The following is a 14899-nucleotide window of genomic DNA, read 5'->3' on the forward strand; positions in this document are numbered from 1 at the left end:
ATCAGTTTGCTATTCTTACTCTAAGCAAATACCCGTCACCAACAAGAAGAAAGCATAACAATACATTGTATGTACAATATGACATAATTTGTCATTTTAATGCTCAAGTCGGGACATAACTTCACTTGCATTTCACAGTGTATGTCAGCACAGGCATGGTATAATGATCTCGTTCACACACTTATATTTTGTCGAACGTGTTGGACATGTGGATACTTTGTTCGATTGCATCGACAGTGACAGTGACAGTTCAGTAATTATATGAATTTCAAGTATTATACGATGTGAAAGTTTACAGCGCCCATACGCAAACAGTTTTAACCAAATTCTGTAAAATTCAACATTCAACGATGGCCAGTCATATTCTGACTCAATGTAATGTAATTCCTCCAGCAACTGCAAGTCAAAGCACTTCCATGTGTAGCTGCAACTCTCTTACCAATTATCTCGGCTATAATTTTATGCAGAAATGTTTTGTTATGTTGCAAAGGCACACGGCAATGCAAGAAACTTTGCGCTTTTATATATTTCTAATGATATAATTATTATTCAATAATGATAATGGTTACTCAAGATAATATTTTGTATCAATTCTATTTTCCATCTAGTATTTGTCCCATATAAGGGGCATACAGTATACTCTAAAGATTTTGTAAGGAAAGGAGACAGTTGCCCATGCTGCTGCTTGGCTACATGCATTCAAATGGCAATGCAAATACATGTACATGTAGTGATTGATGAAGTCAACAGTACACTTATGGAGTTGTCGCTTCAGGCTGGAATTTTGGTGTTTTATCACTGATACAGTGGATTTCCGTTATAAAACGAAGTCCTCGGGACCGGCAGTTTTCTTTCGTTATATCAAAATTTAGTTATAACCCAACAAATAAACAATAAAAATACATACAGCTGAAAATGGTGAATTTTTACTTCGGTGTAACCAGTATTCTGTTACAACCGTGTTCATTATAACAAGAGTGCACTGTATTAGACCACGATGCTTATGTATAATAATAAAACAAAACAAACATGTAAAATAATAAAACAAAACAAAAAGAGTGTATAATGCTCCACTCTAGGATATCAACCTGTACAAGTTATTGTATCTTCTTCCTCCTAAAGCACGGGCTAATATCTGTAATTGAGAATGGAATAAAGGTGTACTGAGGTAGCTTCTCAACAAGTCAATTCCAACACACCCCATACAATTGACCTGCCAGCAGCAGCAGTTCAGACCTCAAGTCAGTGTATAACATTGTATCTGAGAGAGGCTGGATTACAGGCTAAACCCTACACTGCTTATACAATGTACTGTACTAATATTAATATGTCTGATGACCTTGACATAATAAAATGTCATCTTGCAATTCACTGCTTGTTTTATTGATACTGTCCCTTTTATTCTGTATTTGCTACGAGTGAAGTATAAAAATCTTGCATGTACAGATATGTTATTCTGAAGCACAAGAGTATAGTGTATGCATGATATGCAATGTACTGTATATGACTTTGTTACTGCATGCAAACAAAAATGATAATGCAGTGTAAATAGATTAACATAACTTCCTTTTGACAAAATTTTGTTTTGCAACTCCTTTGTCAAGATTTTACTGTTCCTCTATGTGACTCTGTACATCTACTTTCATAAAACAAGAAAAAGAGGATAGTCGCTTTCATCATTTCCTTCCTGCCAAGAGTCCGTTAAAAAAAAAAATATATACTGTATATATTGCAGGGCTCAACACTAACAGTGGCCCGGTGGCCCAGGGCCACCAAAAACGCAAGTCGGGCCACCAAAATTTCAGAAATGAAGAATTTGGTCGGATGTTTGCCTTTGGGCCACCAAAAATAAAAGTTAGTGTGGAGCCACTATTATTATTATTATTATTATTATTATTATTATTATTATTATTATTATTATCACTATTATTATTATTATTATAATTCAGTATGACTCATGAAATGGGGGTTCACAAATCTTTATAGCCAGTCCATTCATACTGTACCTGGATTTACCAGTGTATCAAAAAAAGATGCTGAACTCAAGATTGGGTAAACCAAATACACAATACCTTCTGGTGAAATATATGTCAACAAATTATTAGCACTTCTCTTGTCTGGGAGAGAATAGAATCTTTATCTGCCAAAACGGCTCAACAGAGAGGCTTTTAACCTTGCTTGACATTACAAACTTCAGTTGAGGTACAATTTGTACAAAAAAAGAAAGAAAGAAAAAGGAAACAATTACACAAGTTGCCCTCGTGTAGTAGTGGACACTGAATGCAAAGTCAAATGCAAGCTATACTCAGTGACAGCCATCTTTATATCGATGGAAGACGGGAAAATTTCGAACCCTACAGTGGTTGATCAAGAAACGAAGCACAGTGATCTCTAAAGATACAAGATGGGTAGAGAGAAATTGATTGTCTGCGTGAATGTGTGTGCATGTGTGTGTGTGTGTGTGTGTGTGTGTTTGTTTCAATGTGTTGCCACAGTATATTCAAGAACTGAATGCTAGCTCCAGGCTAGTTTAGGGATATGGTGGTTTGTATCCATTAAATGCGTGGAGTAACACTTTCCCTTGGTGCAAACAAAACTTGTTATCTCAGTCTCAAAAAAATACAAGTATACAGCATAATGCTATTCTTTATGCGAGATTATTATTTGAATACAGCTGTACCTTTCTTCGACAGCTTCCAAGCTGAAAGATTTACCCCTTTGCTCCTCTGAGACCACAGGCTTCTGAAAAGATGATAACAAATATTTTAAAGCAAACAAACAAACAAACAAACAACATTATGATCTACATGGTGTATTCAACATACTACTTCAGCTTCTCATTGCAAGAACTTAATGTGTTACTATACAATGTTACTCTTGATGACTTTTCAAACTGAATGATAGATGAACTTTTGCCTCTCTCGACAATGAAAGTCTCAAGAAAATACTGACAAAAAGATTTTAAGATCTAATAAACACAAGCAGACACACCCACACACACATACACACACAAACACATACACGCACTGTTTCGAGGGGAATCCCCAATGCTTTCCAGAAGGCAATGTTTCAATGAGTGACGATGCAATGCATGCAGACATCTCCTTGTGATCACCATGTGAGAATTTCCAAGATGACGCGCTGTATTCTAACATCATCCAGACAATCAGTCATCGTCTGGTAGTCCTTTGGTTTCTGTATTGATGAGTTTCCCATGCTGCATGTACGTGATGATCCAGCGGGAGCTCGCACCCGGTGAGATATCGCGCAGAAACCTGGAAGCAATACCAAGGAGCATGTAACACAATGACATTCCTCCCAAAGCACATGCATGTACAACCTATAAGACTTAAATGTGTCTCAGATATGAATATCAGAAAGTTACAAAATTTCATATTCCTACTTCGCAGCAAGTTGCACAAAATCAGTGATATTATTTGTTACTGTCGTATAACCACAAAAGATGCAATGTAATCCTCACAAGTCTCTCTATGGCTGGCACATCTGCACACCATCCTAAAATGTCTCTTCTCTTCCAACTGATTTTGCTTGTCGGACATATTGAGAATACAGAATTACATCCTTTGCAATAAGTTGTCCTCAAGTTGGACAGATTTAGCACAGTTGCTTTTCTACAGCAGGTTAAAAAAAAAAAATCATGATTTCTTAATTACTTGTTTTTTGTATACAAAGACTGAGCGGCAATGATATGATCTTTTTCAATTTTTGTCGTTAGCATCAGTGATTGATCACTGACATGAATGGACCTTTTCAAGAGCAGTGACCTCTGACCTCTTTTCGACTTCAGCAATTTCACACAAAAGTTTGCTTTATTTCTATCCCTCACATCCTACATGTGCAACAATGGACCTTCTAAGCTGAAATTACAGCATGAAAACGATATTCTTTTGCTTCAGTTCCACGACCCTTGACCTCGAGAGCTTTGCCGGCAATGTAATCAGTACAGCTTTACCTCATACATGTACATCTTGTAGCACAACTGTATGAAGAACGTACAACACATACTGCTTTTTCTTTTAATGCAATTTTATCCATGAGATCTGGGGGTTACGGATTGATGGGCAGGTGGACACACAGAAAAACTGAATACACAATGCCTCCATTTCATATTCCTGTATGAAATTCTCCAACACATACAATCTAGTCCTATAGTAATTATGACAGATGCATAGAATTAATGTAAATGAGATCGTGTGAAGATGCAATCTTTCGATGTACAATACTGTGTATTAAAGTGTACTCACTCATAATTAAAGTGTACTCACTCATGTGTATTAAAGTGTACTCACTCATGCAATTTTATCCATGAGATCTGGGGTTTACGGATTGATGGGCAGGTGGACAGACAGAAAAACTGAATACACAATGCCTCCATTTCATATTCCTGTATGAAATTCTTTAACACATACAATCTAGGCCTATAGTAATTATGACAGATGCATAGAATTAATGTAAATGAGATCGTGTGAAGATGCAATCTTTCGATGTACAATACTGTGTATTAAAGTGTACTCACTCATAAGTGCAGCTGTAGACACTCCCGAGGCTGTCAAACTGCTCCTGGGACACACCCGGCGGCGGCCTACCGATGCGGAAACCTTTGACCTCCGGATCGCTGCTTCCCGACTGGATGGAGTGGCACCAGAACCTCATGAGGATGAACAAGAACTTGCCACCTGCAGAACCAGCAACACAATGAAATCATCAAAGTTTATATTGGTATTACCAGCAACCTCACGTCAAGATACAATGTACAGTCAGACCATTATGTTATGTTACTCCCGCACGCACTGCGCACGGGGTCGCTTCGTGCGGCTGCGTGCAGGTTCGTGCGATCTCGCACGGGAGCGTATGGCTCCGTGCGCCCCTGTACGCGCCCGTGCGTAGTCGTGCACCTCCGTGCGGATCTGCACGCCCCCGTGCAGATCCGCACGCCTGCGTGCGGATCCATACTCCCTCGCACGCTGTCGCACGAACCCGTGCGGGTCTGGCGCACGGTCCCGTGCGGGTCGGGCGCACGGACCCGTGCGGCTTTTGGGTGCGATTTCGCACGGCCCCGTGCCGCCAGTGCTTGGTTCCCACATGATCCCATCTCACCTCCCTGGTTCCCGCAGTGCTTACACGGTACGTGTGTATCAGGTGTATACCGCGTGCGAGTCCATGCGCCATTCCCCGGCCGACAGTTTCAGCACAAGCATGAAATGAGACGATTCCCGACAATACGAAAGGCTTGTTACTTGCGCCAAGGAGCTTCAAACCCTTGCTTGCTTATTGCCAGTCAGTCGGCAAGCCGAAAAACCCCGTCTAGAATATCCAAGTTCTCGCACGGGTGACCTCGAGTTGACCCCGCAGATCATGATCACTGAATTACGTTTTCACATGATTTTTTTTTTTTTTTAATTTGACAGGTTAAGGTTAAAACCTGAATGCAATATTGTTTAAATTTTCCAAGAGACATGAAAGGTCATCGACTTCGTGCATGGCTAATTCATTACCGATGTCCCGGAAATAATGGGTTCACATACTCGTCTAAAATTCCCCTAAGAGTCTTCTTTTTCATTGTAGGGCACTAACGAACGCATACCATGTAAAAGGAAAATTATTATCCAGCTATAAATGATACCTAAGGTGTAACGTGATGATTTGATGGGTCAGCAGCGCGCGCCAGCTGAAATCATAAGGATATCATTCCTTTACTCGGCACGAAATCGCGAAAATATTGTACTGTCCCACATATAGAAATTGACGTGTTCCATGGAGGCCCTTTGTGTGTTATGAGCGACCCCAGCGTAACTGACATGGTCAATTATAAGCGTCTACTAGCTGTGATATACTGTGTTTGTGTCTGTCGGTGGGCATTATGTACAAGTAGCCTATTGCCTCTTGCTTGGCCTCTCTCTCTCTCTCTCTCTTCTCTCTCTCTCTCTCTCAACAAGTCATGAATTCACTTTACCCATCATGCCTAATCGAACTACGACATGATTGAGGTAACCGCGCCTTTTTATTCTCATAGTCAAAATCAAACTAATTCTTTACATAATTTTTAAAAAAATCTTCATATAATTTCTCAAAATACTCAAAAGATGGCCTCAGTCAAAACTTTCTACAAAGATTGCATACGCCAATCTTTACGGCCTAAACAAGTTTTTTAGAGAGCTATTAGTTCACCCTGTGACGATGACTTCGATTGCGTTTTGAACTTGTACCGAACTACTTTCAACACAACTATTACCTTTATAGTTCGATTGATGAACTAGTCTTTTGAATTGATAACCGACATTCGTAATCGTAAGCATACAGTAACAAAATACTGTCAATAACAGTTGGAAAATGCAAATGCTATAATAATAGCGCGAAATACACGAGTAACGATCATCTTCATACATTCTAATTCCCAAGTCGCTGGTGTTTTCACGAACCGGCACAGCCGGCCCCGGAGCCGCGAAAGTAAATTTCGAGATAATCGCGTTTGAAGTTTTTGCCTTTGCAAAATCCATGATTGCGCCTATATTTCACGTTCAGTTACCTAGATATCACACTGCACGACAGATTAGGAGTTGTTCGTGTGTTTCATGTTCTTGGTTCATCGTGAAAAACAAAAGTTTCGTTGAAATATCGGGCAAAGTCCGTTGTGCCGGTTCGTGAAAACACAAAAACACGTAAACAACGCTTCCAATATTTTCACGAACCGGCACCGTCGGCCGTGCCGCTTCGATTCTTCGCGCATGGTGCGGATTTCATTTTTCACGAAGTGACACCATCGGCGCGCACGCGCTGCGCGTTAGGTTATCTTCATCATTTCTCATAGCCGCGCGCGCACATAATCGAGCGCGCGCATTAGCGATGCTCCTTTGTATACTAGTGATATGAATTGGGTATCAAGATTTTGTTTGATACTTTTTTTTTCTTTCCCCCTTCTAAATCTCTCATCCATTCGCAGAAAGGCATTATTATTGAGTTGTTCTTCATTATATTACACATTGATCATTGCTCTCAGCTCATTGCATCGGTCTTTCTGCACATTATTTCGAATCATAATTTTCAAGATTCACTCTCTTCCTCGGAGCATTACTGTATCTCGTGCTATGTTGTTTTCGAATATGAAATGTAATCAGTTTGCTCTATTGCTTTGTGAATGTGTCATTCTTGCAAAGAAAATAATTCTGTGCTGGTAATACTCTCTTTCACTCTCTTTTCCACCCTTTCTTTCGCTTTCTTTCTCTCTCTCCCTCACACACACGCAAACACACACATACACACAAACAAACACACAATCCCTCTCTCTATTTATTTCCTACACGTGACACTTTACAAAACTTTTTGAATTACATAAAAACTAAATGAGCTTTACTTGGGTATCTTTTCTCATTCATAGATTTATTACCACGTGTGTACACGAGTTTTAAATATGGCTTTTCAATAAACTATACGTGGATCATACTACTCATATAATGCAGATTCCAACTTGAATGAAGTTAGGTACAGTACATTATCTTTCATTTATTTTTCAGATGTAACGAAGGTTTCTGTTATGTTCTAACATTTATACCAAGCTCTGTATGTATCATCCACCTTGATGATATCTTTATTTCATGGCATTCGGGGTACTACAATATTTCATTTTTTTTTTTTTTGGTAGATTCAAAAATGTTATTCAGACGTATGAGACTAGACTGACTCTTGCCTTTAAAGCCCCAAAATCTTACAAAATAATGACCAAAATGTTCCACCTCCTTCCATATCCCATCACCTAACTTCAACCTGGTCAAATGCTGTTTACCAAACATTGACTTTATAATCAAACTAGAATTTGATGATATGAATACAAGTACATAATTACAAAGACACTAGCTGATTTGGTATGGATAACCTTCTTCATATTAAAGGCAATACAATCTCGTAGACAGTGACTGATCTAATTGATGTGTAAATTGCTGTGACAGTTCACAAAGTGTATTATAAATCTTCTGCAAACAGTCTTTATCTTCCCTCATTTTGTAAGTTTGTAAGCACTCATATTATGCACAGTATGTGCCTGAAATTTTATTCATTACCATACCATGTTATTTTCCAAGATATAAAAATCCTCATGTTTCCCTTTCTTTTCTCTCACTGCTAGAGGATACCATATACAAAGTTCCTTATCTAAGCTCAGTAAGAAGTGGCTATCAGATCTGCATTTACTCATTATTGTTTCAAAAGTAAAACCCACAAAAATATACAATATAAGAAGACATAGATAATGATGTCTAGGTCATAATTTCTGATGTGGACACAGACTGCAATAATATGGCTATGTATTGCAGTACATCTATCATCCAAGAAAACATTTTCTGTCAAAGTTTATTAGGCAGTTTTTAGTTGCAGAGAGAGAGCAAGCAGAGGAAATGTAAGCATCCGATTTTTTATATCCCTCTTGCAGTCTACTAATACCTTTCTAACTTGCACAACTTGACTTGACTTGGTCCTGACTTTAGTTTATGTCTGCTGTGGGTGTCACAGGTGCTGGGTAGGCATAATTCAAAAATACTGAAAATTGTTCACGGGTTTGGCCTAATGGTGGCTGGGCTAAGGGAGACAAAATGAATAGTGTGATGGGAGAGCTGGTTCATAAACAAAGTAAAAGAAGAGACATCAATATGGTATTTGACATTGCTATGGTTTTGTTGTGAAAAGCACTGTTTAAAGTCAGAGAGGGGAAGCATAATACAGTGGAAATTGAGGATGGCATCATTGTGACAAAGCAGTATAGAGAGACCCGTGGATTGATGGTTATCAAGAGTAATGTCAGTGAATAAGGTGACAGTGAGAGATACAGTATGTAGGATTAATGTCCCTTAATATCTCCTTGATTCTTTCACATACAATATTTCGAAAATTTGAGACTTTACTGATAAACGCACAACAGTACTTCATGGTTTCTTAATGTGACATGTTGATCTTGTCATTAATTACTTTGTGGATTGTCAGTCAAACAGATACAGAGATTACAAGCTATTCCAAACTCTGCTGCAAGAGTAGTGTCCAAATTAAAAAAAATGAACAAAAATTTCACCAGTGCTAAGAAGCTTGCACTAGCTTCCATTCAAAATTCATACACAGATCAAAATGTTGATATTAACTTTTGAATCCACACTACTTGAAAGAACTACTTTAAATAGAAAATACACCAGAGAGAAACCTTCGTTCAAAAGGTAGTGACTTATTTGTTATCCTGAATAAAAAAACAATGGCATACATTTGCTTGTAATGTCTCTACCATTACAGTCTAAACGTGAAAAAAGGTATCATTGTAATTGCAATTGTATGTTTTTGTTCAATCATTTCTATCCTTGAGCACAAATGGCATAATACAGAATGTTTCCATATGCTATATATGAAAGCACTGTTGATTATTATAATTATTACTATTTTTATTGTTATGATTATGATTATGATGATTATTATCATTATCATTATTATTGTTATTATTATTATTATTATTATTATTATTATTATTATTATTATTATTATCATTATTAAAAATGATGTCCTACTTTATGACACCACTACCCCCCCCCCCATTTCTGCACACATACAAACCCAAAGTCATTAAATAGAAAATCAAAAAGAACATCGAAATAATGTTCTGCTAGAACCTGCCTGTCCATTCATAGAGCACACACTCTTGTGAAAAGTTTGATGCTGCTGTGTGGAGCAACTCTGTGATTGTGGTGAAATATTGCTATGATCTCCTTCCACAATGATCCCATGGCTTGGATTTTAGTGCAGATGTTCAGCTCAGCCACCCTAGTCATTTGTAGCTGTTTCGGGTTTCTCTTGGCTTTCTCCAGTAGACAGTTGTTATCTGCTTCTCTCCCTATGCAAAGAGGAACAATTGTTTTTCACAGACAATGTTACTTCTCCATTGCAGAGGAGAATGATGACATTTGATACAACAGTCATAATATACTTCTTAATAAATTTCACACATTTCTAAAACTACACCGATTTCCCTAAGAAAATAATGGTATTATAATGTTCCTTTCATATCAACACTTTGGTAATGTTTTACTCAAAAGTGCTAATACATCTTTTTTTTTTATCATAAAGTTTAAATCAATGTGATAATGTGCATAACAAGACTGTAGTAGGATTACACCTAATTGTCCGTTGACACTGGATTTTCTTAGTAATTGTCTATGACCAAATAAAACCAAATACTACATGAAAAGGTGTTATGCTGTTTATTGATCTTGCTCACCTTTAGCATGGTGCACAATGTAACCTTTGAGTGCAGTAAGAAGAGGATGCTACGCCAGACGAAATGGTGAATGAACATATTGTTGACTAGAATCAGGAGCAGAACTAAAGTAAAGAATAAAGAAAGCAGGACATCACAAGTGAAAATCAGTGACACAGTCAATTCCATGTAAGTAATGTCTCAGACATTTGACTTCTGAGTGAACAAAGAAAAAAACACATTGACATGAGTAAAACTATAAATGTATATTGAGACAGTTCATTTTCATCTTCTCTGCCAAGAATTTGTCATACAGTATGTGCCATTGACTTTTGCAAAGTTGATGGTATCTCATATCAGTACAGAGTGTGTAACTGTTCTTCCTCATCTCCCTTGCCCCCCCCCCCCCAATAAAAAAATAAAAAACAACAATAATCAAACTAACAATAAAAAAACTACAGTTACAACAGTCCTGAAAGATACATGACACTGAAGAAATGCACACTGCTACCACATCAAAATCAGACTGAGGGACAACATTGCCTTTATACCAAAATGCAACATGACTACAGATAATTAGATGTCAAAATGTTGGATTCCATGTTATGTCAGTGCTTCACATTCATAAAACTACAAATACAGTTGTAATTAAAGAAAGAGTAAGACAAAACAATTATTTCAGTATGTGGCAAATCATATTAGGAATATTATTATTACTAGTAGTGTGCCTGCACTGTCTATTACACACTGGTCTGTCTAATTTACTCTAAGTCCTTGACAGATAGCAATGTAACTTACGGTTCTTGTTCAAGCTTGAGATGATAGGAGAAATCTGCAGGAATGCGGTATGGAGTACAATACTGTAAAGTAGCCCATCATCGAAGGACAGCACTCATTTCATTCCAGTCTGCAAGTTGTTGGGTTGTCCACACAAAGGCCTCAATATCTGTTTGTAATGGAAGATGAATGAAAGATGTCAGTCACATGAAACTCCATCACTACCAGTTCTGTAAGATCATAAAATTGATGCACAGATTTGCAAAACATCACACTGCCCCCCCCCCCCCATCCCTTTCAGGTCTATATTCTCCGGCTTACCAGAATCTGAAGTTTATGAACAATGAACATCTCTTTGGTTTAATTTTACAATTTGCCCAGCTCCGAATCCCCAGCTTCCACCCCCCCCCCCCCCCGAAAAAAAAAACCCTAGTGTTTCAAAGAACCATAAATTGTAGAAAATCAAAACAAACAAAACGAAAAATTGCAGAACTAAGGCAAAAGTACTTGCCATGTATAGGCCAATTACGACCACATTGAGGCTTTTAGGCTCATAATATAGCATGATAGAACAATTTATGAATTCAGGTGCTGAGCATAAACGTTGCATTTTGCTTGTTGTCTATCCAAATCAAATTTGCTGTTACGGTATTCTCGACAACATTATCAAAGTCTCCATTGTTGTTGGTAACGCCTGAATTTAGACAGGGAGATGGGAAGAGGACCTCCCTGATTTAACGTTAGACTTTTAGCAGAAGTAACTCTAAAATCATTTTTTTTTTCATTGAGAATTCAAAGGTAGTCAGTGAAATAACATCACTTTTAGAGTAACCTAGACAGGTAACCTGGACAGGTCAAGAACACTATTAACATTGTAACACTGTTAACTATCTTAATTAGATGTTGAAGTTGTAGGCCTAGATATAGACTCCCTTAAATGGATCTAAATTCCTGGAAGATTCAGACATAATCAAGTAAGATAAGAGAGTTAAATCAGTCTACCTGCCACCTGGGAAGTAGGTCGTTGCATTACGTATTTGAGCTCGTAATACAGGAAACAATAAAACTTCACAATATATCACCAGTTAGTGCGTTTAAGATTCGATGCAAATGTGAGACGTGTTCATTTGACTTTAGTTCGAATCACTTTCCCTGCCTATTCTCCACTTACACCGAATAATAGATGTGGGACTGCACACGTAGATAACGAACCTAGGACAGCGCCAAACGAAGTCAATGTGATCTGCAAGAATACATATTTACCCTGTTTTGATATTCTAATTCCTCATTCATAAATCGACATTCAAGAATGTGAAAAATGAACAATTAAAGTGTCAATACAGAGCGAAATGTAACTTTACCGATTTCATCTGTCTAGCTTCCGTTGCTCTGGGCGCAGCCATTTTAGACGCGCGCGTACGAGGACGTTTGGCAGATGAATGATTTATGATGACGTCCGGCGTATACGCACCGTCAACCCGCGATCGTGCCACTTCGTGAAAATCGTAGACCGACCAGTCGAAGTTTTCACGAAGTGACACGGTCGTTATTATTACGTAATTATTTGAGATTGAGGTTCACAAATTTGTCAGGTTGTAGATCTCGGTATTTACTATCATAATATGCAAAAATCTTAAAATCGAAAATTTACTCGATTTTGGCCGGTCGTGCCACTTCGTGAAAACACCGACGAAGTGATGTCGCTTCGAAAATGACACATGGTTTGACTACTGCTTCAAGCAAAGAAAAGTAAAAGGAATGGGATATACTTCTAATGATAATATCACGCCGTACAAGGCATTCCACTGTATTTGGTAATGTCGGTTACGTTTTTGTGCGCTTTACGTACGGAAAATAAAAGGCAGATTGATGCTATTAAATGCTAACACAACGCATTCAAATGATTTTTTGAAATAGACCGTGTACAATGTAATGTTTTAGTATTCGGTTTGAAACTTTAAATTTGCGAGTCCGTTATAAATTCATATGGGTTATTACATTATCAATTCAAGCAAAAATTACAGTACTTTAAGGATTCGGATTTGCTCAGAAGATTAACAATGCTATCTTTGGCAATAGTTTGCAACAGAGACAATCCGCTTCAATAGATATACAATGTAATTCTGTTTTCATAAATAGAAAGGAAAACGTAAATAAGTCAACTTTATAACTTTAATGAGCTTTCTCACCAACTGAACTTGATTTGATCTGCCGTGCATGATATCGCTGTGTGTTCTATTAATTCTATGATATTGTTTGATTTGATATTGTTTAATTGGCACGCGTGTTTTTTTTTATGCAGAATATTTCAGGTAAGTATAATTCATTGAAGCTAATAATGTTTGTACATAATACAATATGACGTGTTCGTTGTTTTGTATTTTCATTTTTATAATATATCACGTGTCCATTATCTGATTATGACTACGAAAATATGACAACTGTTTAAATGCGGAGTATGTACTGGAACACTAATGTCTCCCACCAGTATAGACAAACTAATTTCTAGTCGTCTATTCCCGCTTGAAATGGAAATGAAATTACACACCAAAAAAAAAAAAAAAAAAAAAGAAGAAAGGAAACGAAGTTCAATTTTCAGTAGATTTCAACTGTTTTGTTTAGTGCCTGATACATATAATGGGCAAAATTCTTTAGCGCATAAGCAATCACACAACTTTTGGGAATAAATGTATGTCTTAATGATTGTATCTTATGGAAGAAAACTCGTCTCCTTGCCAGAATTTTAGCTTCTTCTTTTTCAAGCTTGCGGGAAAGAAATAGTTGAACATCAATCGCAATCATAAAGAGAAGCCACATCCTTAAAAACAAACACAGGAGTACTGAGACGCACTACGAAATGCTTCCTTTCGTTGGGGGGGGGGGGGTTATTGATTATTCTGAAGGTTCATAGATCACACAATTCATATGGTTCGCTATTAGCTTAGGTTCGTTAAGAAAAAAAAAATAAACAGATAAATGCGTTCCTTTTCCGGTGGTTCCTTTACCCGAAAGTAATCAAGCAATCACTTATTTCAGTATAAGATTTGTGAATACAAAACGATACGACGACGGCCTTTAAAGCATTAATTCCGAATATAATTGTAAATATGACTATCGGTCTATACTCAACTTCTCAAATGCAGAAAGATTGCAACTGTAAATGTGGTGTTCTGTTAAAAAAAACATAATAAACAAAAATAAAAATAGGTTTAAGCTACAAGTTAATGGTTCTTTATATGCTATGGTATCATAAAAGTGACCGAGAATAAGAAGCACTATAATTTTAAATTAATATGATACAATCATAATTATAAAAAAAAAAAAACATGAAGCTGTTAGGCCTATACATCAACATTTGCTTCTGATACGTATAGTATAAATTATGTGCAGCTTTGGCAAGCGCGATAAAAGCGATAGATAATGTGGACGCAACGCCTATAAGGGAAATGTGCCTAATATGGCGGGAATTCAGAATGTTACGGCTGTATACAGCTGCAGCAGAGCAGGCACGAAAGCAGTCGTTGATGCTCTGCAACATTACGACCATGTGCATTATTAGAGGGTTTTTAGTACACGCAAAGAAAACGATCTGAAAAGACGACTATCGTTAATTAACTTCATTAACTTCCTCTATTGATGCTGTCTTTTGAATCCCCGCCTACAAAGGGTTCTCAGGTTCTATTCACTCTAGTAGTCCATGGGCCAGGCCAGATATTGGTACCATCTGAGGTGGCAATACCTTTTTGGTGTCATTTTGTTTGTCGGGCATAGATATGCCTATCAAGCTATGATAGCATTTCCAAATGAGTAGCTTAGTCATAGTAAACTAATTTTAAACCAATTTGGTCTCGTTGTTATATCCCTCTACTTCTGAATCGA

The 14899-nt window shown here is 37.5% G+C and overlaps 1 protein-coding gene and 1 long non-coding RNA gene across 3 annotated transcripts in view; both read right to left on the reverse strand.

Moving 5' to 3' along the window:
- Nucleotides 1–14899, reverse strand: part of LOC140245376 (m-AAA protease-interacting protein 1, mitochondrial-like) — a 42724-nt gene that overhangs the window by 12172 nt on the left and 15653 nt on the right. The window contains exons 4-6 of one of the 2 annotated variants that reach the window (XR_011902329.1): nucleotides 4538–4697; nucleotides 3028–3275; nucleotides 2681–2742 (exon numbers count right to left, since the gene is read on the reverse strand). Coding sequence is in view for 1 of the 2 variants with exons in the window: in XM_072324951.1 (XP_072181052.1) it covers nucleotides 3167–3275; nucleotides 4538–4697 (269 nt within the window). In the remaining variant the exon portion in view is untranslated. Of the gene's footprint in view, nucleotides 1–2680; nucleotides 2743–2994; nucleotides 3276–4537; nucleotides 4698–14899 lie in introns of those variants that run through there. The other variant, XM_072324951.1, reaches the window with a different exon arrangement.
- Nucleotides 9603–11210, reverse strand: LOC140245634 (uncharacterized). The gene is made up of 3 exons (XR_011902349.1): nucleotides 11042–11210; nucleotides 10265–10368; nucleotides 9603–9880 (listed from the first exon to the last, which is right to left on the reverse strand). It is a non-coding gene; the product is annotated as an uncharacterized lncRNA (long non-coding RNA).

This window comes from Diadema setosum, chromosome 22, assembly GCF_964275005.1.
Source record: "Diadema setosum chromosome 22, eeDiaSeto1, whole genome shotgun sequence".
Classification (NCBI taxonomy): domain Eukaryota; kingdom Metazoa; phylum Echinodermata; class Echinoidea; order Diadematoida; family Diadematidae; genus Diadema; species Diadema setosum.